Source organism: Anolis carolinensis, unplaced genomic scaffold (genome assembly GCF_035594765.1).
Source record: "Anolis carolinensis isolate JA03-04 unplaced genomic scaffold, rAnoCar3.1.pri scaffold_10, whole genome shotgun sequence".
Taxonomy (NCBI): Eukaryota; Metazoa; Chordata; class Lepidosauria; order Squamata; family Dactyloidae; genus Anolis; species Anolis carolinensis.
Genome location: NW_026943821.1, coordinates 9,866,952 through 9,894,791, shown reverse-complemented (window position 1 = coordinate 9,894,791; position 27,840 = coordinate 9,866,952). Strand labels below are relative to the sequence as shown.

The following is a 27,840-nucleotide window of genomic DNA, read 5'->3' as shown; positions in this document are numbered from 1 at the left end:
TTATTACTTTGTATACAGCCCTCTGTGGTGCAGTGGGTTAAACCGCTGAGCTGCTGAACCTGCTGACCGAAAGGTCGGTGGTTTGAATCCGGGGAGTGAGGTGAGCTCCCACTGTTAGCCCCAGCTTCTGTCAACCTAGCAGTTCGAAAACATGCAAATGCGGATACCGCTCCAGCGGGAAAGTAACAGCACTCCATGCAGTCATGCCACCTACATGACCTTGGAGGTGTCTGTGGACAATGCCAGTTCTTTGGTTTAGAAAGGGAGATGAGCTCCATCCTCCAGAGTCAGACACGACTAGACTTAATGTCAGGGGAAAACCTTTACCTATACAGTTTACATGGATATAGGTGACTGAAGCATTTGGGTAACAGACATTAGCCACGAATAGACAGGAAACTCTAATCTGCAAAACCTGTTGTTAATTCATTATCCAGAGAAAGAAAAATTGCAGTCATCTCTTGAAAGTGACCAAACATATACAGTAGAGCCTCACTTATCCAAGCTTCGCTTATCCAAGCCTCTGGATTATCCAAGCCATTTTTGTAGTCAATGTTTTCAATATATCATGATATTTTGGTGCTAAATTCATAAATACAGTAATTACAACATAACAGTACTGTGTATTGAACTACCTTTTCTGTCAAATTTGTTGTATAACATGATGTTTTGGTGCTTCATTTGTAAAATCATAACCTAATTTGATGTTTAATAGGCTTTTCCTTAATCCCTCCTTATTATCCAAGATATTCGCTTATCCAAGCTTCTGCTGGCCCGTTTAGCTTGGATAAGTGAGACTCTACTGTAGTTATGATTAAATGTGGATGGAAGAGAACTGAATTGTATTGTATCTATCTTAATACAGAATCATCTGAACATGGAGGGCTGTATCTTCTGAATTTTAAGGGAAGAAAGGTGTGCAGTACTTTGCATTAAGAGTATTGCTTTATGTAAACATTTTCTTTATTTTATGACAGATTATAGGATACATTGAGACTGAAAATATACAGCATCACTGAAGAGTGTAGTTCTAATGACAATTCCATGTTTATTTTATTGGAATATACATTATTATCTGGAGAGGGTGGATAGTAGAGCATAATTGTAAAATAGGAGCCCCCGATGGCATAGTGGACTAAAGCCTCATGACTTGAAGGTTGGGTTGCTGACCTGAAAGCTGCCAGGTTCGAATCCCACCCGGGGAGAGTGCGGATGAGCTCCCTCTATCAGCTCCAGCTCCATGCGGGGACATGAGAGAAGCCTCCCACAAGGATGGTAAAAACATCAAAACATCCAGGCATCCCCTGGGCAACATCCTTGCAGACGGCCAATTCTCTCACTCCAGAAGCAACTCAAGTTGCTCTTGACACGAAAAAAAAGTAAAAAAAAAAAAAAGGAAAGTAAAACTACACAAGAGGAAAGAAGGGACAAACAAATGCTGTTTAAGAAAATAATAATTACAAGTTTGTATGATCAAGACTTTCCTCTTGTCACCTTTATGCCACACTTGGTAAGCCTTACACTATAGGATTTAAATCAGATTGAAACAAATACAGCAATTCTGGTTTCCCGATCACCCACAGTTATTCTATAAGGGTACTTCAGTTTGCTGGAAATGATTTCTGCCTTACTCTATTTAGAAAGCTATAATAGGCATATTGGTTTTAGATTGACAGGCAAAAAGTGTATAGTAGATTTTTTTTTAATGATAGATGGAGAAAACACCACTCCAAATGCATGGCTTTGCTGTTTACTTCAACACTAGGTGTGCACCGAAGTAGTGTGCATGGAAAAGAGACTAATCAGTACTGTACACAAGAAAGGGTCACATCTCCAGCTATTTCAAGTTGGTCCACCTGTCTTGAAGGAATTCGATGGGTATAATCAAATACCACTTGCCCGTTCACAATCACCCTGTAGTTATTCTTCAGGTTGGTGATCTCCATCTAGTGAGGGGAGAAAATGCATAATTTTATGTTGTCATTTTTGTATATGGGCAATAGCACAACCTAAGTTGCATAATGTTGGTAAATGTTTCCTAACCAATGCCTTGATTTTCACACTCCTTTGAAAAGTCTTACATGGAAGGCTTGGCTAGGTGTGAAAGGCATGGCATGACCGTGCCGTTCCTCCGAACCCCATGCACCATTGATGAAGGAATTCCGGACAAGGACTCTCTCTTTGAACCGGGGATTGATGTGCAGAGCAATGTTGCCGGTCATGCTGTTTTTCAGGTTCACATGGAATCTGGAGGAAAAGAAAGGGAATCTGGAGGGATAGAAAGGAAACTATCTCATCTGTCTATGAAATAGCACAGTTGATCATTTTTTGATCTGGCTCCTTCTTTGGAGGCTTCTAAGCAAAAGCTGGATGGCCATCTGTTGGGAGTGCTTTGATTGTGATTTTCCTGCTTCTTGGCAGGGGTAGACTTGATGGCCCATGAGGTCTCTTACAATTCCATTATTCTATGATCCACTGGCAGAAAATCATTTACTGGATCTGTCAAAGCTTCCCACCCAAACCTACAGACATGTGAATGACAAGACATTTCCTAACTGGCTTAAATTTTGTAGTAATAGTGTAAAATAATGGTATATCTTGTCTTTACAAAGGCACCTGTTGGCTAAAAATGGCACGTTCCCCACAATTGCAATCTTCCGGAACTCAGTGAAGTTTCCTGGGATAGCTGCACAGAATGGGACAGTCTGGAGATAGAAATAAGAGATGTAGACAAACAAAAGTACCAAGTGAGGTAGAGAAGAACTTAATAGTATTATTATTAATAATAACAATAAATACTGCACAATTAAAATACAGATCTCTAGAAGCTGAATTTGTTCTAGGAATTGGAAAATATGCATGTTGATGCAGGTCTTTTGATTGCCTTGTCATTCAGAAAAGCGAGGCAGATGATTCTGGACATGTGATTGTCCATGGAGCCAGACCTAAATAGTAACTCATGACTTCTTGGAGAGAAAGAGCCAGTCTTTTCAGCTAAACCAACTTCCAGCCTGGAAGCACTGAGAATAGCACAGAAGTTGTCAACTTCCAAAACAAACTGGGAAGTGAAGAGTGTAGCGATAGGGATGGGGTCCACGTTGTCTCCAAGCTTGGCCAAAGTCAACTGCATCAGGAATGGGTGTTACAAATGGATTCCTCATAACCAAACTCATTGATCACGGCAGCAATTTTCCCAATCCTGAAATTATAATCTTCATTATGGTCAATGGAAAAGGATTCTAGGGTTGAAGCCTAAGATGCCTGGAGAGCCAAAGACTGAGGCCCCATCTACACTGCCATATAATCCAGTTTCTGAATCCAGATTATCTGCTTTGGATTACTTGGTAGTGTAGAATCATATAATTCAATTCAAAGCTGGTAAAGTCGATTCAGAAACTGGATTATATAGCAGTGTAAATCCAACCTGAGAACCCTTTTTGCAGGACATATTCAAGACCCTAAAGACTGACTGTCATGAATCTTCTACAGGTCACCAATTTACAACAGGTACCTCTGCATTGCAGAAATAATGCAGTTTGACTGCACTTTAACTGCCATAGCTCAGCACTATGGACCTATAGAGTTCAGTTTTACAAGTCTTCTCTGCCAAAGAGTGCTTAGTGCCTCACTAAACTGCAAATCTCAATTCCATAGCATGAAGGCGTTGCAGTTAAAGTAGTGTTAAACCATTAACTGTACAGTATAGATACTTTAAAAAGGCTGCCCAATGTTTCTACATTTTCAGTGGTTGAGGACTAAGAAACATAAAAACTGGGTAGTAAAGATACTCACAGGATTGGCCAAAGTCACTCCACTGAAGCCCTGAGAAGAGATGGGAAAAGCAAAGAGGAGATCACAGAACTGAAAGGCAACAAAGACAATCTAGGTACTAAAGTTCTAAGGCCCTATTTTATCTGTTATATTATTATGACTTCCCAAGATATTAACCCACAAACCTGGGCATTCTTGCTCTTCTGCTTCCTCTGCAAAGAAGGAAAAGAGAAGCAATAATTTAATATGCAAAGCACTACAAGTTGTTCTTGTTTTGTTTGTTTTTTAATTGCTGGTCATTCATGAATAACATAGAATAAATTTGCTTGTCACGGAGAAGCAGTAGGCAAATAAGTCATTTAACGAAAATAATCTCTCCTATCTTTTCTTCCTTTTAATACTTCACAGAAGTTTTGTGTGTGTGTGTGTGTCAGGAGTGACTTGAGAAACTGCAAGTCACTTCTGGAGTGAGAGAATTGGCCATCTGCAAGGACATTGCCCAGGGGACGCCCGCATGTTTTGATGTTTTTACCATCCTTGTGGGAGGCTTCTCTCATGTCCCCACATGGAGCTGCAGCTGATAGAGGGAGCTCATCTGCGCTCTCCCCAGGTTGGATTCAAACCAGAAACCTTCAGGTCAGCAACCCAACCTTCAAGTTATCAGTCCTGCCGGCACAAGGGTTTAACCCACTGCGCCACCGGCGGCTCCGTCACAGAACTAACTCTGCTACTTCTCTATAAATTTCAACTGAGCTGTGAACTTCCCACTTAATCTTGAATTGGAAGACAGATCAAGATAACTATTTGTAAAATGCAGGCAGCTTGTGAACTATATAGGTTTTCTCTCCTTTAGACCCAGTATCTTGCAAATGCTGTAAAATTTCCACCAAACGAAATAAATACTTACTGAAATTGATGTTTGTACAAAGTGTGGCTGGGCAAACATACCACCGACCTGCAATGGCAGATAGATTGATCATCCAGAGGATACTGGGCATTGCAACAGTAGAATCACATTTAAATGTTTTTATTCTTGACAGTCTTGGAATGTTTCTGGAGTGGAAAAAACTCAGTTATGCATTTCTTAAATTAAAAAAAAAGGATCCTACTGGACAGCTATAGGAGAGAAGAAGACCCATGTTAGATCCAACCAAAGGACTGTCTTGGCCAGAATTATTTTCCTATAATGACAATTAGGTGGGAAACTGGGAACCACAATGACATCCACAAGCAGAAATCTGTTAGGAGGACATGAAGGTTCATGTTCCCTAGCAGACAAACTGTCAAGAGTCAGACGCCAATTAGCGAACAAAAATAGAGTTTATTCAGCAGATAAGCCAAAAAGTAATGTTAACACAGAAAAAAACCTTGAAACACTTCACTATCAGTGCTTCAAGAGCAGTTCAAACAAAAATATAATTCAGCAGCACAAGCAGGTAAAAACAAAGCTAAACAAACTTAGTGCAAACTGCACTTTCTGAGTCCAAGCCCTGCCAGCCGGCTCTGTAGTTTTCAAAGGAACAGTTCCCAAAAGAAAACACCAAATTGGTCAGGAAACAAACAAACAAACTAAGAATGCAGTAGACTGCTTCCACAATGTGGATAAAGCCGAAGGCTCCAAAAGGATGGTGAAAAGACGTCGTCCGGGATTCCAAGGTCAGGTCAGGAGATAACAGCGGTGTCCAAAGAGCAAGCCAGGAGTCAAAAGCCGATAGTAGTCATCAATCACAGGGCGAAGGCAGTAGCTAGGTCAAATTCCGATCCAAGGTCTGAAGAGGGTGCAGTCATCCAAAACAGGTCCACGATAAGACACAGCGAGAGCCAAGCTAGGTGATAACAGCAGATTCAAATCATAGTCCAAGTCCAGTCTTCATGGAAACACAGAGATCCCAATGGCACCTCAGCAACACCTTGCCACACGCAAAGTGCAGTGGCCAAACATTCCCATTTTATTCCCCTTCCTCCTGGGTGACCAAACACTCACACCCAAACACCAGGTGTCCCAAATCTACTCAGAGTCTGAGCTCCACACAGCTAGAGCTCGTGGATCTGGAGTACCTAGCAATTCGTCGGAGTCCCAATCATCCTGCCCACACTTAGCCCCATGAACACTTAAAGAACCATCCTCCCTTCTCCAAGCATCCCAATTGGGATCAGCTCCTGCAGAAACCCCAGGCTCAGAAGTATCCATAGACCCCAAATCCCCAGACATCTCCGGTGGCTGTGCCCATTCAGTGCCCGCTTCCCCAGCCACCACCTGTTCCTCAGCATCCATCTCCCCATCTGAATCTTCCTCAGAAGATCCCCCATATAGCTCTCTAAGTCGCTTCCTGCGCAACTCCTCCAGTGAACCCTCATCACGAGGGTTTTTTCTTCCTCTTCGAATTCCATCCCCATCAACCATAATCCCCGAAGGCGCAGTCACAACACAAACACTGTTTGATATGGCCTTCCATATCAATATATAGTAATATAAATGGCCTCATTATTTGTGAATGTTCTCCTATCCTCATAAAGTGGCCAAAGTTGGTGGTCATCACCGCATTTTCTAGGAGGATGAGATATAACAGGTTTGGTATCAGTTTATATGACAATGGATCTCAATGGAACATGACCCATATGTTGCATCCCAGGCCTGGAAACCTCTATGACCACAGCACCAAAGTATGAGCAAACAGTTTAGTGTAAAGACACATAAAAACATATGAAAAACAGGAATAAGGAAAGAAGTTGTATAATCTAAAAAAGGGTTATCAATAGATGATAGTAAGGTAGTAATCCCAATGTCTCATGCAAACCCAAGAAATAGCCAGAAAGTCACAAGCACAGAATAATTTCACAAGCAAAGGTATACTTGGTAAAACTTGAGCAAGAATATAAAAACAAGAACATAGAAAACTTCCAGGATACCTGAATCCCAAAACGATGGCTGGACTTGAAACAAGAACAAGGGAACTCAGGCCTAGCTTTTCCCTTGAATGCTATGTTGCCTGAACTAACCTTTAGGTAAACAACTTGCCAGTTAATAGACACCCATGAAGTCATTTCTTTTTCCATGAAATCTCAACTTTCCCATGTAAGCGCTCTGGCCCGAGCTGTCTATTTTCTACTCTAATCTGTAAACGGAGACTTTTGTTGACCTCCGTAACTCCATGTGTTTTTCCCTAGGAGCCTTCTGCATCTGTTGCAGTTCCTAGTTTCTCTAACTGACCTTGAAGCCCTGCATTTTCTGAGTCAGGCTCTTCCCAGAGAGAACCATCATTTCTCTGAATTGAATCTTCCTTACTTTGTGCCCCAGGAAATCTCACAGGAAATCTCACAAGTTTCTCTATCAGTGAACCTATCAGCCTCAGGCTGTACTACAACACCATATGCAAAACAAAAGCTAATGCATCTTTTATGAAATATCAATACAGATTGGAACAGTTTCATTTTAAAAAGCAGCAAAGTTGCTCAGGAGCCTCAGCCAATGATCAGGGATTCTGGGAGCTAAAGATCAAAACACCTGGAAGACCAGAATTTGGGGGGGAAACCGCTTTACAGAGTGTTGTGAAGATGAATATGCTAAAGCTCTGGGCACATGCTACTTTGGACAACTCTTAGCAAATAACCACAATCAGCTTCAACACTGGCTGGTTTTGCAAATAAAAGAGGCATTATAAAGCAAAAGGAGACATCATAAAGAAATGGAAGCTTTCTACTTACATTGGTGGCTGTGACAACATTGTAAGCTGGAGGAGCATAAGGCGGTGGAGCCTGAAAGAGAAGGACAATCCTAGGGTTGGATTCAGATTTAGGTGAGTGATGCCAATGGGATAGCTGTCCATTTTTCTCATAGGAGCTTTTTCGGGCCCTGACTCTGGCAAAAAGGGTCAGGATAAATATCTTTCTAAATGGGATATGAAGGACAGATGCCTCCAAATCAGATGACCAACTCCCAACAGATGCAGCCCTACAGATAGTTCTTTTTCAAACAGCCAGTATTAGTCTTCAGGTCCCATCAGCCAGGGGTGCATCTAAACCAGGCATGGGCAAACTTTGGCCCTCCAGGTGTTTTAGAATCAACTGATTGGAATTGTGAGAGTTGAAGTCCAAAACACCTGGAATGCCGAGGTTAGCCAATGCCTGATCTAAACTGTAGAATTAATACAGCTTGACATCACTTTAACAGCCATGGCTAAGAGGTGCAGTTTTACAAGTTCTTTTCGCCTTCTCTGGACATTGCCTAGGGGATGCCTGGATGTTTTACCATCCTGTGGGAGGCTTCTCTCATGTCCCCGCATGGGAAGCTGGAGCTGACAGATGGGAGCTCACCCACTCCCTGTATTCGAACCGCCGACCTTTTGGCCGGCACAAGAGTTTAAGCCATTGCGCCACCAGGTAAGAGAAGTACAAGAAGTGGAAGTCATGCAACTTACACTACCAGCAAAGTTGATGCAGTTCACAGTGATATCCCCATTGACAAACAATTTCTGGACCAGGTGGAATGGGAGGCGGTGACTGTATTCCAGGAAGTGGCTGCCATTAACAGATACCTGGAGAAGGAGGGGGTGAAGGTGGTTAAGAAAGGCCAGAAGAGAGTGTGTAAGCTTTGTTGGCTTGGATTCCAACCACCAGGTGGCAGCTTTCAAGAAAAAAAGACTCATGAACAGGATGGAAAATCTGAAGTTCTCCAGATGTTGCTGGACTACAACTCCCGTCATTCTACTTCATGAAGTCCAAAACACCTGGAGGGCCAAAGTTTGCCCATGCCTGATCTAAACTGTAGAATGAATGCAGATATCATTTTAAATCTCATGGTTCAATGCTATGGTTCAGTTTTAAATAATGCATTGCATGACACAAATTTGGTGTATAATGAACCATAAGAAAGAGAGGTATTGGACAGCTGCCCAGATAGAGAGTTTTTGCAGTATTTTGGATTTCTGAGTAAAGAATACTTAACTTGTACTAAGTTGGAGGCAATCCTATCATCGCAAAATCAACATAGGTAAAGGTAAAGGCTTTCCCCTGACATTAAGTCTAGTTGTGTCCAGCTGTGGGGGTTGGTGCTCATCTCCATTTCTAAGCTGAAGAGCTGGCATTGTCCATAGACACCTCCAAGGTCATGTGGCTGGCATGACTGCATGGAGCGCCATTACCTTCCCACAGAAGCGGTACCTATTGATCTACTCACATTTGCTTGTTTTCAAACTGCTACGTTGGCAGAAGCTGGGGCTAATAGTGGGAGCTCACTCTGCTCCCCGCATTCAAACCACCAACCTTTCGGTCAGCACATTCAGCAGCTCAGCGGATTTACCCACTGCACCATGCGGGGCTCAAAATCAACATAGATACCCCAAATTCCCTGCTATTATCTATGTGACATATCTCTACATGCCAACATTAAATGGAACTTAGCTTCCATCACACCATTAACTAATTCAATCTCTAACTAATTCTTCTTTGCTAGCATACCTCCCAACTCAACCATAGCTCCAGTATCAATGTGGTTTGAGTTCAAAACTCGGAGGTGCTATCCAAGGTGTTGAATCTATTTTGGAGGATCGGATTCAGCCCCTTGAATAGTTCATTCAGCTGAGACTAAAATAAAGACTTCAGAATCACTGTTCTCTTAATCTAAAAGTGGCCAGCCACCTCTTTAAAAAACAAACAACTGTCACGTTTAACGAATCCCTTCCAAAATGTGTAATTTCTGGCTGGACTGTTGAAAATGAAGTGTATTGTGGATCATAGAGATGGTGGTGCTTCCACATTACGAAATTTGATATAATGTAAACAAATCTATGCATACAATTAAAGTGAAAATATGAATGTATGTGTGTGGCTGAAGTGTCCACTTACATGGACAAGCGCCCACTTCCACAAATAGCTAGAGCTCCCACTACTCAGGAGACAGCAATGGCCCTCTTTCCAATGGCATTGCAGGTTATAGTGAGCGCCATGAACATGTCCAAGAGCTTGGCCAATGTCCACCACAAACATCATACTGTCCACCACCTAAGTGAAGGCTTTCATACAGGGACAATTTCATCTAGATTTTCTATGTTTCCTCTACCACAGACATCCCAGTGTTTCTGACTCTTTCCATTGGTGTGAAATTTGCATAATGTCGCCCACTGCCTCTCCCTTAACTCTTTCCTATTCTTTTCTATGGCACACAGCAAACAAAGGAATTGATCCGCAACTAAATATACTAGAGAGGTTTGGTGTTAGATCCCAGCCAGCCAGGGCACCAAGGCCTGCAGTGTTTCAGGACTTGCACTTTGACACAGATAATGCTGAGGATTATGCTGACATTTCACCCTCCACAGAGGGGCCTTTGCAGCTGCAGGTGCCCGAAGATATTGGCTCTGGAGACTTACTAATTGGGGAAGATTCTTCAATTCCTCCCTCGCAGATAGAGCCAGATGTTGCTGAGAAGCCTGGGAATGGGGTTTTTAATCATAGAGATTTTGTAACCAGGGACAGAAGTACAAAACAAGGGGTTCGCCGGAGCCAGAGACTGGCAAATAGATGGGATAATGGTTAGTGTTATCATGGGAAAGTTTTGGGAGTTTTTACTCCCTAAATTCTGAACAGTCTGGAATCTGTTAAAAGTGTTTTGCTCAGTAGATTTTCTTGCGGTGTCAACGTTGCTTTCTTGGAGAGAGGTTTCTCCATCTCCAGCTCCTGTTTCCAAGCCAAGTATTCCAGTTCGTCAGGCTGTCTCTCGAGTAGACCTTGACTTTACTTCAGTTGTTATTCCTTGTTCCTATTTCAAGTTTGCCTCAGCTTTGACAACCTTGCTGCCTTGAGTGCTACGAAGTATTTCCAGTGGATTGAACTCTGTTTCCTGCCAGCCTTGTTTCCCTAACTCATGGACTTTGATTTCTTTGGAGAGCTATCGAGTTCTCATTGTGGATTATAATATCGGACCTTTCCCTTTACCCATTTGGAACCATCATTGACTTTCTAAAAAGAACTATTCCTTACTCAGACTCTATACCTAATTTCCTGGATATATAATTGCTTTAATAAAGATAGTGTGTTATATTGGCTCTTGTCGGTTTTCGAGTGCTCATGCTGCCTTGGGGTGCAACATTTGGGGAGAATTCACTATGATTTATAGGAGTTGTAGGTACTGGGACGTATAGTTCACCTGCAATCTAAGAGCACTCTGAACTCCACCAATGATGGACCTGGAACTAACTTGGCACACAGAACCCCCATGACTAACAAAAATACTGGAGGTCTTTGGAGGGATTTATAGGAGTTGTAGTTCACCTACATCCAGAGCACCCAAACAATGATGGATCTAGACCAAACTTGGCATGCATACCCAACATGCTCAAATTTGAATACTGGTGTGGTTTGAATGAAATTGGCCTGGGCATTTTGGAGTTGTAGGTACTGGGATTTATAGTTTGCCTGCAATAAATGAGCACTCTGAACTCAACCAAAGATGACATTGAACCAAACTTGGCACACAGAACCCCATGACCAGCAAAAAAATACTGGAGGTCTTTGAGGAAAATTCACCTTAATTTGGGGAGCTGTAGTTCACCTACATCCAGAGAGCACGGTGAACCCAAACACCAATTTATCTGGACCAAACTAAGCACACATACCTGAGATGCCGAAATTTGATTACTAGATGAGTAACCAACTCCTTTCTGGGAGTTGGAGTTCACCCACAACCAGAGGAACTGTGACTTCCACCGATGATGGGCCTAGACCAAATTTGGCACACAGAACCCCCATGACTAACTCAACTTACTGGAGGGGTTTGATGAGACTGACTCACCATAGTGGGAGTTGTAGTTTACCCTATAGCCAGAGAGCACAGTGAACTGCACCCATGATGCATCCAGAGCAAACTTGCCCAACATAACACACTTTAAGTACTGATGGAGTTTCTCGGGGTTAACCTGGCATGATGTGAGTTGTAGTTTTCCCACACCTTATACATTTTGTACAATTAAAAATCTGACTTTTCCAAATAACCCGAGCAACGCCAGGTACCCAAGCTAGTACATAATAAAATTCATATTTTGGTTTTGAAACTTGTACTGAGTTTTATCTTTTGGGAGTGGGGTCAATTTTTTGACAACATTGCCAAATATCATTACAGCCTCTACATTTGAATATAACAGAATTTCAGCTGAAAGGACAAGATCTCACCTGATAGCAGTGGCTCTTGACGTTGAGAATAATCTCAAAATAGACTCCAGGCTGGAAGGGGATGTTGCAGACCCGCTGCTCAGGTCCCCAGCGCCCATTTTGCTGCGTGTTACACACGACCACGTGGCCTTCAGAGAACCGTGGGTTGAAGTGAAAGGCAATGTCGCCGTTCTGGCACACCAGATTCACTACAAAACTAAAATGCAGGGTGATGCTTGAGACTGACATGCTAGATTCACTATGAGGTGATATTTGAGGAAGATAATGGACAGTAGGTAACCCCATCTGATTGGAATGTATTGGTGAAGATTTGTTGAAAAGAGAAAGAGAATAATAAAGAGGGAGATCAAGTGCAGAGGAGCAAGGAGATCTGAGGAGAACAGGAGCCATGAAAATACATAGGTTCCATTCACACTATGCCATTACCGCATTATAATTCCATTTAAATTGTATTGCAGCAAGCTTATAGAGTCCTGTAGTTTAGTGAGACACTAGAACTCTCTGGCTCAGAACATAGGATTGCCCCTTCCTAAACTAAACCAAGTGCCACAGGGTGTTGCCACAGCAACTAAAAGTAGAATCATATCACTCTAGCTGTGGAATGTGAAAAGTACGATAAAACAAGAGCGATAATTGTGTGGTTTTGTCTACAACATCCAGCATTCCATGGCATCAGCTATATTGTCTAGGACTGATAGGAATTACAGTACCCAAAATCTGGAGGAAAGATATTGTACAGTAATATAACATAGGCAGACTGCAGTGGGGTGATATTATAAAGGAGGTGCAAGAAGCAAGCGACTATGACTAAATCATATACAGTAAAGTACAATAAGCAGACTGTTATGGAAGGAAAGTGCTTGGGGAGATACTAGTATTATACTAAAGTAACTGGGGCAATATACTGCAACTTGCAATAGGCATACAACTATGACAAGATATTATACAGTAACGTACAATAGGTAGTCTACTAAAGTAATATATTATACAGTTATGTACAATAGGCTATTGGAAGATATAAAGTAACTGGGGCAATATACAGCAACTTACAATAGGCAGACTACGATGGCAAGATATTATACAATAATCTACAATAGGCTATTGGGAGATATTATAAAGTAACTTGGGCAATATACAGCAATTTACAATAGGCAGACTACTATGGCAAGATATTATACAGTAATGTACAATAGGCTATTGGAAGATATTATAAGGAACTGGGGCAATATACAGCATATACAATATACTATGGCAAGATATTATACAATAATATCTTACTGTATAGTATACATGACAAGATACTATACAGTAATGTACAATAGGCTATTGGGAGATATTATAAAGTAACTAAGGTAATATGCAGTAACTTACAATAGGCAGACTGCTACGGGAAGATATTGTAGAACTGAAATAGACTGCTATGGGAAGCTAATATACAGTAAGGGGAATAGGCAGGCTTTCATGGGAAAATAATAATCAGTGATGTACAATTTGTCACTGAACAGGTTGATACAGTCCTTGGAATCTGGAAGGGTCACGTCATAGTGATGAAAGAAAGATATCATTAGGTGGAAAATGGACAAACCTTTTCACAGGATACCGGACCTGGCCTTGGATGATAACCATCTTCCCTTCGCTCAAACCCCCCAAAATGGGGCCAGTAAAAGGAAGGGTCTGTGAAGAAACAGAAGACATGGTCAACCTGCTCGAGCCAGTACTCGGACATCAAACATACGTTAGCTAACTGTAAGAAGGTGCTGAATTTAGCAGCAAGTCTTTCTGTCTCTGACCACCAGCATTTGAAATTTGGCAGACTAGATTAGGAAGGTGAAGACACAATGAGTAAACACAGAGAAACTATCAGCCCTTATGTAATCATAACTGAAAGGCAGTCATTAGGATATCCATGTTTGCCTTGCTTTTAGAAAACCTGTACTTTTGAGTAAACAGCCTGATAAATAAAGGAGACAAGCTTTTCCAACTGTGTGTACATCTTTAAAAGAAAAGCTCTCTGCTGCCTTTTGTTGTGTGCTTTCTGGTAAATGTTTGCATGATCTTTCCAGCAAATCTCTACTCTCCATGCTGGAGCAATGCCAAACCATGTGCTGCTCCCTGAAGACTTTCCAGGAAAGAAAGAAACAACTGTACGCAATGGGGGACACAATAAGTGCCATCCTTATGACCCACTAGAAAAGGCAAAATGTGTCTTGCACACATATCCCACAGATTTCAAGCAGGGCACATAGGACTAAGCAAAATGAAGGTTGGTCAAGATAGAAAAAACTATGAATGAGGAAGAACAGATAAGCTGGGAGAGGCTTCAACAGCTTGCTCTTGCCTGATTCTAATGAGAAAGGTTGCATGCTGCAAGTCAAATCAAGAAATAGCTTCCTAGTATCTACAGAGACACTCGCAGGAACATCTCAGCATGCAAGAGTCCAAAAGTGACAGGTTAAAACCCAGAACTTCAATCAGTGGCTGATAACACATGAGAACCCCCCCCCCCCCCCCCCGCCCAGAAGATTGGGTAACTTGGAAGACACTGAACAGACTGCACTCTGGCACCACGAGATGCAAAGCCAACCTTAAGAAATGGGGCTGCAAAGTGGAGTCCACGCCATGCGAGTGCCGAGAACAGCAAACCACAGACCACTGACTCACAATGCAGTCTGAGCCCTGCCATGTGCACAATGGAGGACCTTCTCACAGCGATGCCAGAGTCACTCCAAGTGGCCAGCTTCTGGTCAAAGGAAATTTAGTATCATGCCATGTTTTTAACTTTGTTTTTCTATACATTATAACTGTATTCTCAATTTGCTTCTGATACGATAGATAAATAAATAAATGGGAAAGGCAGGATTTTATCTCTTCCTCTCACTTCCCAATACTGAGGGTGCATCAATACTGTAGAATTAGTGAAGATTGACACCACTTTAACAGCCACAGCACTGATAGCACTGTGGAAATTGGAGTTTCACACGGCCCTAAGGCTTCTTTGCCAGAGTGCGGGTGCCTCACCGAACTACACCTCCAAGGATTCAACAGCATTGAGCAATATTATAATCTTGTCATTGTTCTCATGTGCCTTCAAGTCAACCCTGACTTACAGGAACCCTTTTCGCAAGCTGTTCAGTAGAGTTTTCCAATACTTTCCTATAAGCCCGAGAGAGGCTGCCCAATAGGCTTCCATGTCTGAGCACTGATCTGAACCCTGATCTCCTGGAATCCTGCCAAATACTCAGACCGCTATGCCAGGCCAATCCGTACAAATATCATTTCTTTGAGTTTAAACGTACAGTCTGTCCAACACCGCCATAAAAGGTTTTCTTTTCTTTTTTTCCCCCTCTGCACACTCACCGGGTTCCAAATCGGTTGCTGTAGAGCCATCTTTGTCCTTGCCAGATCCAAGTTCCTGAGCCTCCTGTTCGTGTATGCTCTGAGAGTGAAAGTAAGTACAGGCTTCCAGAAGCAGATTGGTCCAGGGATTTAAGTTTCATTTCCTTGACATGTAGCATAAAAGAGGCTGCTCTTTGGTCTCACCTTAAGCAAACGACACATCCAAATGAGTACTATGCTGTTAAGGTTGTTATGCTGAAGGTTATCAGTAGTACAGCTGCTGCTGTTGCCAGAAAAAGAGTTGCTGCTTATTCTTCTGTCACAGCCTATCTCTTTGCCAACATAAAAATAGAGAGAGAGAAATCGAAGAGAAGGCTCACCTGTTGAATTTCTGCCTGTTCTGTTAAACTAAGTGGCAACTATAGCAGACCAGGAGGCCAATGTTTTACCCCTAATGTCTTCTGAGAAATGCCGAGAAAGATGAAAAACACAAGAGGAACTAAAATTCCACAATCTTTACAATGTTCCGAGTATAAAATGTAAGAGCTGCAATGAAGAGGGGAGAGCTGGTTTCCCTTCAGAAGAAACAACTCTATTAATTGTGACCTTGCTGACCTGAAGGTTGGTGGTTCGAATCTGTGGGATGGGGTGAGCTCCTGCTGTTAGCCCCAGCTTCTGCCAACCTAGCAGTTTGAAAACATGCAAATGTGAGTAGGATCAATAGGTACCGCCTCGGTGGGAAGGTAAACAGTGCTCAATGCAGTCATGCCGACCACATGACCTAGGATGGAGCTACGGACAATGCCGGCTCTTCTGCTTGGGAATGGAGATAAGCACCACCCCTCAGAGCCGGAAGAAGAAGCCTTTACCTTTATCTGTGTTTCATTGTGCTAGGCATTGAACATTTGCCTTTGTGTTTGTGTATGCTGGATTCCACCTTGAGACTTCTCAGGTAGATAGAACGGAATACAAATAAAATATATTATTATTATTATTTCATTTTATGACACAGCAAACAAGATAGATATGCTGGATTTCGTATCACAAAATCACAAGTCGAACACTTCCCAAGTGTCTAGGACTGCGTGATGTATTTTCGGATGATACGTACAGATCCCAGTAGGGTGGCCTTTTGCAGTTGGCAGATCGTGATTTTGTCAATGTCTATTGTTTTCAAATGCCGGCTGAGATCTTTTGGCAAGGCACCCAGTGTGCCCATCACCACCGGGACCACCTGCACTGGCACAACTATGTGAGTCTTTGAAGTTCAATCTTGAGGTCCTGATAGCAGCTGAGTTTTTCCTGTTGTTTTTCGTCAATGCAACTGTCCCCTGGGATGGCAACATCAATGATCCAAACCTTTTTTTCCCACAACTGTGATGTCTGGTGTGTTGTGTTCCAGAACTTTGTCAGTCTGGATTCGGAAGTCCCACAGTATCTTTGCGTGTTCATTTTCCAATACTTCTGCAGGTTTGTGATCCCACCAGTTCTTTGCTGCTGGGAGGTGGTACTTGAGGCATAAGTTCCAATGAATCATTTGGGCCACATAGTTGTGCCTCTGTTCATAGTCTGTCTGTGTGATTTTCTTACAACAGCTGAGAATGTGATCAATGGTTTCGTCAGCTTCCTTGCAGAGTCTTCATTTTGGGTTATCAGCTGATTTTTCATATACTTATTATTATTATTATTATTATTATTATTATTAAATAATAATAATAATAATAATAATAATAATAATAAACATATAGCATGATAGATAGATAGATAGATAGATAGATAGATAGATAGATAGATAGATAGATAGATAGATACCGTAGATAGACATCATACATACACATACACACATAGCATTGAGCCATGGCAGTCAAAGGGGTATCAAGCTGCATTAATTATACAGTGTTGATGCATTCTAGGTTATCTGTGTACATGCTACATCAGTCTGTGTATATTGGTGTAAGAATTCTAATTTGGGAGGAGAGGTGGAAACCTATGACCTTACAGTTGCTGATGGACTATATCTCCCACCAACCCCATCTGCATGCTGTTGATCTAGTCAAGAATACCTGGAAGGTCATAGGTTCAGCAATCATGAACAATCCAGGAATTCTCTGTTTTGGTCCTCATCCCATCAGGTCCATTAACTTATTGGGATGCAATGACGGATCTCTTTAATTTAGAATCCACACAACTCTAGTAGTTCAGGAATTCAAACGGAAGGCAAAGCATTATTGGAATTCAAGTAGCGTGGATAACTGGAGAGGAAGTTACATTCCAAAGGTATAAACAACGGAGAGATTTACTATGGTGTGCTGTTTTAGTAAATACAGCTGTGAAGCTTTTAAAATGCCACATAGCATTTCCTATGTTTTGGCTTTAGCCCAATAAAGAGATTGCCACAACATACAAATTCTGAATTTTCCCTGTGGACAATTTATTTATTTATTTAATTTATAAATCGCTCTTCTCCCCCATGGGGACCCAGAATGGTCTTACACAATGGCAGCATTAAATGCCACATATAATATAACATGGACTAGAATGAGGGTATTTATATGCCGAGCGCCAACAAGGCAAACACTGGTACTTCCTCATTGTGAGGATTTATGGGCAGCAGGCATGACTCTCATTACATAAACTGATGCATGTGATAAGAAACTTATAGCTTGACTCACCTGCATCAAATATCCCACACATATAGTCACTTCTGAGTGGGCATTCATGGACTCGCTGCACTTCCACCATGCTCTAATCCAGCTTCCCCATTCTGGGTGCCATTGTTACCACTAGGTTTAGGGCAATCGGCTTGGCAGGCTCAAAAAGCAGGCAAATAGCCACAGCTGCTTCTTGAACAAGAAGAGAAAAAGAGTACAGAAAGCTTAGAGAAAACAAGGACTACAGAAAAATCACACATGTGTGACGCCTCAGGGCAGCGTGAGCACTGGGAACCAGACACGGAGGCCAATAAACAATCTAATATCTTTATTAAAGAAATAAAGGAGTCAAACAAAAATAAGCAGAGTATATAGTCCAGCAATAGTCCTTTCGGAAAAGGTCAAATATAGTCCAGTAATGTGAAAGTAGATGTCCAATATTAGAGTTCAAAGTTTTAAATCCGATAACCAAAACACACTCAAACTTTTAGGCTGTTTGAGTGGGGATTATAGCAAGGTCTGTCAAAGAGTTCCAGGTTTCAGGTCCGAGGCTAGGATAACAAGGCAAGGCAAGGTTAGTCGTGGTAGAGCTGAATCGCTGCCCAGACTTGGCAGGGAGATGAGATGCAACGCCCGGTCTACTCGAGAGTAGCGCGCTGCAGAAACTAGAGTCGATGTGAATTCCTCAACTGACACATTGATACCACAAAGGTCCACCTGCGCACAGAACTTTTATGGGACTTCAATCTCCCCTCAAACCAGGTGCCTGGACACTGGTCAACAACTTGCCAGATGCAAGCCTCCCGGGAAACTCTCATGGGAACTGGCTTAATTAGCGCTTGCTTTCTCCGCTAATCTAGCGCTTTTTCTCCTATTCTCCTTCTCCGAGTGAGAAGTTTCCCAAAACAATTTTCGATCAAAAGGAGCGCTCTCTGGAGAACCAGGCTCTGACTCAAGGGCCTTTGTAATTAACTGTGGACTAAAACTGTCAACAGGGGACATCTGGAAGGGAGCTGAATCTTGCTGAGTCGGCACAAACCCCATATCTTCTTCGGTCTGATCCATAATGGCTACGGGGTCATGACTCGAGGGTCTCTGAGACACTACCACATGCGTGATGTGCCTTCTACTATCTATTGCAGGAGGAACAATGTTCAACAGTAGAACAATGGCTTTATAGTTCATCTTATCTCTACCAGCTAGCATCGTCATCGCATGACCCTCCAAGCCAATGCTGGTCAGGAGGGCATGGCGTTGCTTGAGCATACCACCCTGTTCTCTAAATATGGGCATTTCAGGGGGGAAGCAGCTATCAATCATGCACTGGTCACTATTTGGGCCAGGGAAGAGGAGAGAAAAAGCCTGAGCATTCTTTGCATAACTCAACAATTTCTGCATAATGGTGTTTTGGGGGGGGGGGGGGGGGACAAAAGTTCAATTTCTGTCTCACACTCTTCAGATGCGTTGGCTGGCAGTTACCATCATTTCCAGCCAGATGGCTAGAAATTATGGTAGCCAATAGCCATAGGACAATGCTTGCTGAAGATAGCAGTTTGCTACAGGTCATTTGGGCTGTGGCGCAGCTGGTTAGTAGCCAGCTGAAATAAATCGCTACTGACCGAGAGGTCATGAGATCGAAGCCTGGGTCGGATTGAGCTCCCGACCATTAATAGTCTAGCTCGCTGTTGACCTAAGCAGCCTGAAAGACAGTTGCAGCTGGATTTTATATGGCCTTGGAGGTTTCTGATCAATGGGCATAGTTTAAATTGAATTTGACTTGATGGTAGTTTTTAGTTAATACACACATACAGAAACACAGAAATACTTCCACGCCAAGCTCCCTAATTTTTAAAAATCATTTATTTTGGGTAAACTGGGAAAATATCTCATAAAAAGCATTGTCAGTAAAATTGCAACAGTAGCAAAATTAAATACATAATTTGTTGCACTTTCAGAAGACCCAGAATGTGTTGCTGGAGGCAGCCACTTCACTTTAATCTGAGTTTTAACTTGTATTTTAACTCTGTGTGTTTTAATAGTGTTTCATCTCGTTATAATGATGTTGTTTCCTCAAGATGCAGGGGAAAGAGTGTAATACATATTATTACTATATTATTATTATTATTATTATTATTATTATTATTATTATTATTATTATTATTATTGTGTTGTTGTTGTTGTTGTTCACTTGGCTTAATGGTACAGTCAGGCTTGCATCCCAGGTTCCACATAAAAACAGCAGTGTTGGCATATCTTCTAGCATTTCACATTTGAAGCAAGCAACAAACTCTGATCTTCCTGGTGTTTGGGACTCCATCTCCCAGAATCCTTGATCATTGGCCAAGGCAGCTGAGGCTCATGGGAGTTGAAGTCCAAAACATCTGGAGCTCTAGAATTTGGGAATCACTACTTCCAGTGAACTTGTTCTAGTGGCAAGCTCTGGATCCTTCTCCATAGATAGGTTTGCCTTGCTTCAATCTGCTATCCTCATTTGGGGGAAAGGGACCAAGGTCAGTTCTTATGTGTTTCTGTGCCTTCAAATCACCTATGGACTTATGGCAACCTCATGGATTTCACAGGGTTTTCATAGGGTTTTCTTAGGCAAGGAATACTCAGAAGTGGCTTTGCCAGTCCGTCCTCTGAAATACAGCTTGGTGCCATCATTTCTAAAGGAAACATGGCTCCCCTTGTCATGTTTAGTCTGGCAAACGGTTGCAAATGAACTCAGATGTGAGGTGTTTGGCACTCTATGCCCTCATTAACCTCACAATGGCATCATTAATTTTTGGAAGCATTAATGGCCAAGCGTGCCAGAGCAAGGTGGTGGCTTATTCTTTGTTTCCCTTTGGATGCACACGCTTCATTCCCAATGTCATGTGGGAACGCAAGCTTCTTTTGCAACTATGCCACAGGGCCTTTGCCAGCTCCTGTTGTCTACGAAATGGGTGGGAAGAGTATGGAAGTGGGAGGAAGAAGGTGACAAAGAGAGATTATGGGCACAGTAATGGCACATAATGGCATTCTTCCTAATAGCATTAGGAAAATAAAACAGATTTGGGAAGAGATTAATTTCATAATGACTATCCAGTAATATTGAGAAACACCTCAGCATCCTTGCTGCCAGCATGGGGTAGTTTCTATGAGAGTGCATCTAGGTTTGATCCCACTGAGGAGCTGGCAGCAATGAAGTGAAAGAAGAGGGGACTAGAGGACGTGTGGCGTTCAGAGCCAAACGGGTCAAACCGAACACAGCTGAGCTCCTATCTCAGGGCTTATGCCGCGGCAATAGATGCTGCAAAGAATGTTTTCTTTGCAGCTAATATTGCGTTTGCAATATTATATCCCGCCCCAGTGGTTTGTTATATCCCGCCCCTGTGGACGGGATCCCTAACAACTCGGCAGCCTGCTGTGAAGCATTTGCTCGGTTCTTTGTAACACGAGCACCTGCTTGTCCCATTTTGATGGATTCTTTTCAATCTGTTCAACTCGAGGATGTGGACAAGGTGCTTGGAGAGGTGAGGGCTACCACATGCATCCTAGACCCCTGCCCATCCTGGCTGATAAAGGAAGACAGAGGGGGATTGGCCAAGTGGGTGAAGGTGGTGGTGAATGCCTCCCTTCGGGAAGGCATATTTCCAGCGAGCCTCAAACTGCCTGTGATCAAACCGTTGTTGAAGAAGCCATCACTGGACCCCACTCAATTGGAGAACTTTCGGCCGATTTCCAATCTCCCCTACTTGGGCAAGGTCATGGAACATGTGGTGGCCGCACAACTCCAGGCATTCTTGGATGACACTGACTTTCTGGATCTGGCACAGTCTGGCTTCAGGCCGGGGCATGGTATTGAGATAGCCTTGGTCACCTTAGTCGATGATCTACACCGGGAACTGGACAGGGGGAGTGTGTCCCTGCTGGTTCTGCTGGACCTCTCAGCGGCCTTCGATACCATTGACCTTCTGGGACTCCTTGCTGGGATGGGTCTCAGAGGCACTGTTTTGCAGTGGTTCCCGTCCTTCCTGGAGGGTCGTTCCCAGATGGTGTCATTGGGGGACACCTGCTCGGCCCCACAACCATTGTCTTGTGGGGTCCCACAGGGATCAGTACTCTCCCCCATGTTGTTCAACATCTACATGAAGCCGTTGGGAGAGATCATCCGGAGTTTCGGGGTGAGGTGTCATCTGTACGCAGATGATGTCCAGCTCTGTCACTCCTTCCCACCTGTCACTAAGGAGGCTGTCCAGGTCCTGAACCGGTGTCTGGCCGCTGCGTCGGACTGGATGAGGGCCAATAAATTGAAACTGAATCCAGACAAGACAGAGGTCCTCCTGGTCAGTCGTAAGGATGAACAGGGAATAGGGTTACAGCCTGTGTTGGACGGGGTCGCACTCCCCTTGAAGACACAGGTGCACAGTCTGGGGGTGATCCTAGACTCATCGCTGAGCCTGGAACCCCAGGTCTCAGCGGTGGCCAGGGGAGCCTTTGCACAACTAAGACTTGTGCGCCAGCTGTGCCAGTTCCTTGGGAGGTCTGACTTGGCCACGGCGGTCCATGCTCTGGTTACATCCCATTTGGACTACTGCAACGCCCTTCACGTGGGGTTGCCTTTGAAGATGGCCCGGAAGCTCCAATTAGTACAGCCAGATTAATAACTGGGGCGACTTACAGGGAGCGTACCACCCCCTTGTTAAGCCAGCTCCACTGGCTGCCGATATGCTACCGAGCCCAATTCAAAGTGCTGGGTTTGACCTATAAAGCCCTAAACGGTTCTGGCCCAATCTACTTGTCCGAACGTATCTCCTCCTATGAGTCGGCAAGATCCCTGAAATCATCTGGAGAGGCCCTGCTCTCGGTCCCACCTGCCTCGGAGGCGTGGCTGGTGGGAACGAGGGACAGGGCCTTCTCGGTGGTGGCTCCCTGGCTGTGAAACACCCTCCCAAGAGAGATGTGTCAAATTCCAACCCTGTTGGGCTTCAGGAAAGCCCTAAAAACATGGCTGTGTGCCCAGGCTTTTAATCAATGAAGATGACACGGACTGAACTATGGACAAAGCATGAGGAAGAACTGATCTGATTTTATGTTTGAAATGTATATTTTTAATCCATAATGTATTTTAATAGTTTTAACTGTTTTATGTGCTGTTTTATATTGGTTTGTATGGGCATCTAATTGTTGCCACTGTTGTAAGTCGTCCTGAGTCCCTTTGGGTGAGAAGGGCGGGATACAAATGTGAGAAATAAATAAATAAATAAATAAATAACTATCAAAGGCTGCTGTGAGGTCGAGCAGAACCTGCAGGTGACTGCTATTCTTCTTCTCTCACTCCTATTAACAGAGGCTGGATCTACACAGGATAATCTATATTATCTGATTTGAACTAGATTATAGGAGTCTGCACAGCCATATAATCAAGTTCAAAGCAAATGATCTGGATTTTATATGGCAGTGCAGTTCCAGCTTGTGTGCAAACTACTTTGCACCTTGAATTCAGTTTGCAGCAATTGAAGTCAGCAGAGGACAAAAGGGGAAAAGTGGGAGGAAGAGAAAGAAGCTGAGACATTCTGAGAGGAGCTGAAAAGTGGGATGGGGGAGTATTACCAAATTACCTGCCAAATCACAACAGTTGGAGGGATGCTGTTGAATACGATGCATGCAAAACCTATATGAAAGAAGAGATTATAATGTATGTTTTCTATAGGAGAAAGCTTAAATCTCAAAAAGGAAGAACTGGAAAATGCACAAAGTTCATTTTCCAACTGTCCTTTCCTAGATCAGCCGTTTAAGCGGCTGAGGGGTAAAAGGAAATGGCCTGAGGCTGTTAGGAATTGTGGGAGTTGGAGTCCAAAACACCTGGAGGGCTTAAGTTTGCCCATGCCTGGTTTAACTGCACTGTCTGGCAGCGAGAACTCATATAATCCAGTTCAATGCATTTCAACTGCATTATATAACGGTGTAGATGGAGCCTTTGTTTCACTGGCACCCACAAAAGTCACATCTGAGTAAACAAACCTATTTACTGCCTAGTCATCGTAGCACTGCAGGTGAGGCTTCCCCACCTTTAAAACAAGGCAGCAGGTACACAATGAGACTGCATATGGAGCGTGCTGGAAAACATTCTACCACATCCGCCTCCTACATCAGGGCATGTTCCTTTTTGTAATCTCGTGAGTCACATTTACAACTTCCCTCCTTTTAAAGATTCCTGTTAAGCCAGCAGTTGAACAAGCAGTTTGTGGAGTTGACTGAAGCCAAGAGGTGATGTTACTGCTTTTAGCAAATGGCAGTGAGAAAGTGGAAGGGGAGATGAGTACAAAACTTGCATCATGGCTGTTTTTAAACAGAACATGGTCCATCAATGCATTTTGTGTTTACAAAGCAGGAGAGCATATACTAAGAATCTTACTCACAGTTCAGGGGGAAAGCTTTCCACCCATTAATGTACAGAACTAAAGCACATTAAGTGATCAGTTTAATATCATGGGTGGAGCCCTCAGTGGCGCAGCAGATTAAACTACTGAGCTGCTGAACTTGCTGACCAAAAGGTCAGCGGTTCACATCTAGGGAGTGGGTGAGCTCCCACTGTTAGCCCCAGCTTCTGCTAACCTAGCAGTTTGAAAAATGTAAATGTGAGTAGATCAATAGGTACCGCTCCATGCAGTCATGCCGGCCACATGAACTTGGAGGTGTCTACGGACAATGCTGGCTCTTTGTCCTGGAAATGGAGTTGACCACCAACCCCCAAAGTTGGACACGACTAGACGTAATGTCAGGGGAAAACCTTTACCTTTACCTATGCAAATATAGGTATTTCCCAAAATACCAAACACTTCTGGTTCCAAGCATTTCAGATAAGGAATATGCAACAGATATTGTGGTGTGCTCTAACAAGTGGTGCTGTTTATAACTGTGCTATTGTGGTCTTACGTTGTTTTATCATGCTGCTTGGAATTGTTCCCAGAACATCTATCATCACTAGAACCACAATTGTCTCCTCTGCCTCCTCTTTTCATTATCATCATGGCCATCGTTAGTTCTTGGGACTGTCACAACAGCTTTGCATGCAAAAATGCAACCAAATTTTCCCCTGGGAGGAAATCAGAGGATTGGGAATTCTCCGTCACATATTTTTCTGCATGGTAAATTAAGGCTAAAGGGATTTGAGCATGGCCGCTAATAATGCCGATGACTACCTGTCCATAACTTCCAGTGGGTTGCTCATGATCTCATTCAACATCTCTGACATCTTCTCCTGGGCTTTGAAAAGAAACAAAGAAGCATCCCTACACCCAAAAAAAATATTTATCGCTATTGGGTTTCCTTTTTTATTAGGCTCACAGATTAAAGAAGAAACAGCATTTATTTCCCTTCTCCAAGAGCTTAATTCTATCCGTTGAATTGCTTGAACTTCTACTTGACTCCAGCACCAGGTAATAATTATTCTGATTGAAGAAGGTTCCACTTTTCACAGAGCTTAGGCTGTTAGTCACAGCATTCTGGCCACCCCTCACAACCTCAAGGAAATAACAGGAGGTGTGTGCGAGATTAAAAGAAAGAAGACAGCTCAATGTGGCACGTGTGCCAGTGAGGCAAAGGAGAAGGAAAGAAGAAGGAGAAGAAGAAGCAAAGTTGAGGAAAGAGGAGCATCCATGAAGGCAGGAGGTGGACAGCAGCAGCAAGGATAAGACCATCCAAAGAGGCCAACATGTATCAGATGGAGGAGATGGAAGGAACGGCGGAACTGGAGGAATGCACCAAGGTAGGAATGTGTCTCTTCTTCTAGGCTTTATTCTGGATAGCTTGGGTTAGCGATGGGCAGCGTCGGACAACTCATACTGGCCAACACACATTATGGTGCCTCAAATGTTATCACTGTTTCTGGGTATATTTGATGTGCTGATTCAAAATAAATTATTATTATTATTATTATTATTATTATTATTATTATTATTATTATTATTTTATTGTATGACACAGCAAACAAGATAGACATGCTGGATTTCGTTTCACAAAATCGCAAGTCAAACACTTCCCAAGTCTCTAGGACTGTGTGATGTATTTTCGGATGATGCGTGCAGATCCCAGTAGGGTGGCCTTTTGCAGTTGACAGATCGTAATTTTGTCAATGTCTATTGTTTCCAAATGCCGGCTGAGATCTTTTGGCACAGCACCCAATATGCCGATCACAACCGGGACCACCTGCACTGGTTTCTGCCAGAGTCTTTGAAGTTCAATCTTGAGGTCCTGATAGCGGCTGAGTTTTTCCTGTTGTTTTTTGTCAATGCGACTGTCACCTGGGATGGCAACATCAATGATGCAAACCTTTTTCTTTTCCACAACTGTGATGTCTGGTGTGTTGTGTTCCAGAACTTTCTCAGTCTGGATTCGGAAGTCCCACAGTATCTTTACGTGCTCATTTTCCAATACTTTTGCAGGTTTGTGATCCCACCAGTTCTTTGCTGCTGGCAGGTGGTACTTGAGGCATAAGTTCCAATGAATCATTTGGGCCACATAGTTGTGCCTCTGTTTGTAGTCTGTCTGTGCAATTTTCTTACAGCAGCTGAGTATATGATCAATGGTTTCGTCGGTTTCCTTGCAGAGTCTGCATTTTGGGTCATCGGCTGATTTTTCGATCTTGGTCTTAATTGCCTTTGTTCTGATGTCTTGCTCCTCGGCTGCAAGGATCAGACCCTCTGTCTCCTTCTTCAGGGTCCCATTCGTGAGCCAGAGCAGGTCTTCTCCTTATCAGCTTTTCCTTCAATTTTGTCAAGGAACTTTCCATTATTATTATTATTATTATTATTATTATTATTATTATTATTATTATTTGTATTCTGCTCTATCTTTCTGAGGGGACTCAGAGTGGATTACAGGTACATATATGGCAAATCTTCAATGCCATTATACAATTGACAAGACAGACAGTACATAAACAGAGGCAAGGCTTCCATCTTTGTTCATTTCCAGCATCTGGATGCTGTGCTCGACTTGGCCATGGGGAGGTGCTATTGTTCTATTCTTCCACACCGAGAAGCTTGTCGTCCATGGACACCTTACTTATTGAACCACCAGCATATTTTTTTACCTTTTAGCTACAATATTATAATCCAGTCTGGTATGGGAAGAGGTCAATTCGGGTGACACCATGAATGACTGCTCTAACCACAACGCTAGACTGGTTGTATAATTTCCATAGAAATTCACCCTGAGAATATGACTAGGCTGCTAAGAGTAACCAAAGTATTTCCTGAAGAAGAAAGGCAACCTCATATCTCCCTACACACTTCCTCAATTCTTAAATGTTTGCTTATACATGCATAATGGGATGTCTTGGAAATGGGATTGACTCTAACCAGAAAACTCATTTATGTTTCAGAGAGACATTATACACATTTCCTAAAGGCAAATTTATACAAAAATTAATTATTTTGCGTGTGGGACAACATGTGTGCAGTGAGAACTGTGAGAAAGCAAACATGTTTCTATCCCAGCTACACATATAGACAATTAAGGATTTTGGAGTATTTCACATTTCTGAATATTTAACCTGGGCAGATTCGTAACCCTTTTGGTTCTAATGTTGGAAAGTGGTCCCTGGTAAAAAAAAAAGTTGGGAACCACTGCTCTATAACTATTGCTTTTTGGGGTCCACCCTATCCTCTCTTTCAGAGTTTATTTCCCCTGGAGGCTCCTTCTTTGGAAGCTTTTAAGCAGAGGCTGGATGGCCATCTGCTGGGGGTGCTTTGAATGTGATTTCCTGCTTCTTGGCAGGGGGTTGGACTAGATGGTCCATGAGGTCTCTTCCAAATCTATTATTTTATGATTCTATAATTCTATGTAAAACTAAAATTTTCATGGTTCAGCACCACTGGCTGTGTCACCTGTATCTATATATGTATGATGTATTTGTACCTAAGCGCAGAGC

At 42.8% G+C, this 27,840-nt stretch overlaps 2 protein-coding genes across 3 annotated transcripts in view; one reads left to right on the top strand and one right to left on the bottom strand.

Annotated features, from left to right (window-relative positions):
* Window positions 1-945: 945 nt before the first annotated feature.
* Window positions 946-15,431, bottom strand: LOC100557959 (galectin-4). Of its 2 annotated transcripts, none has more exons than XM_008113846.3 (11): window positions 15,292-15,431; window positions 13,520-13,608; window positions 11,935-12,130; window positions 8,190-8,306; window positions 7,477-7,527; window positions 4,679-4,726; window positions 3,957-3,983; window positions 3,793-3,822; window positions 2,617-2,705; window positions 2,082-2,268; window positions 946-1,946 (listed from the first exon to the last, which is right to left on the bottom strand). In XM_008113846.3, exons 1-11 carry the CDS (start codon window positions 15,319-15,321, stop codon window positions 1,803-1,805), a joined length of 1,008 nt encoding a protein of 335 aa, XP_008112053.1. In that variant the 5' UTR covers window positions 15,322-15,431; the 3' UTR covers window positions 946-1,802. The 2 variants fall into 2 exon arrangements, with proteins under 2 accessions (XP_008112053.1, XP_003222895.1); XM_003222847.4 differs by having other exon boundaries at window positions 2,082-2,247.
* Window positions 15,266-27,840, top strand: part of nkpd1 (NTPase KAP family P-loop domain containing 1) — a 32,499-nt gene continuing 19,924 nt past the window's right edge. The window contains exons 1-2 of the mRNA XM_008113847.3: window positions 15,266-15,382; window positions 25,248-25,674. Of these exons, the coding sequence (XP_008112054.1) occupies window positions 25,621-25,674 (54 nt within the window). The 5' untranslated portion in view covers window positions 15,266-15,382; window positions 25,248-25,620. The remainder of the gene's footprint in view (window positions 15,383-25,247; window positions 25,675-27,840) is intronic.

What these genes read in the sequence shown, in the direction of transcription:
- LOC100557959 (XM_008113846.3), bottom strand. Translation starts at nt 15,321, where the DNA reads ATGGCTCTACAGCAACCGATTTGGAACCCG. An exon ending in AGAAGAGCAAGAATGCCCAG is followed by an intron (nt 3,823 to 3,956) that starts GTTTGTGGGTTA and finishes ATCTCTTCTCAG; the next exon opens with GGCTTCAGTGGAGTGACTTT. An exon ending in CACCTAGCCAAGCCTTCCAT is followed by an intron (nt 1,947 to 2,081) that starts GTAAGACTTTTC and finishes TCCCCTCACTAG; the next exon opens with ATGGAGATCACCAACCTGAA.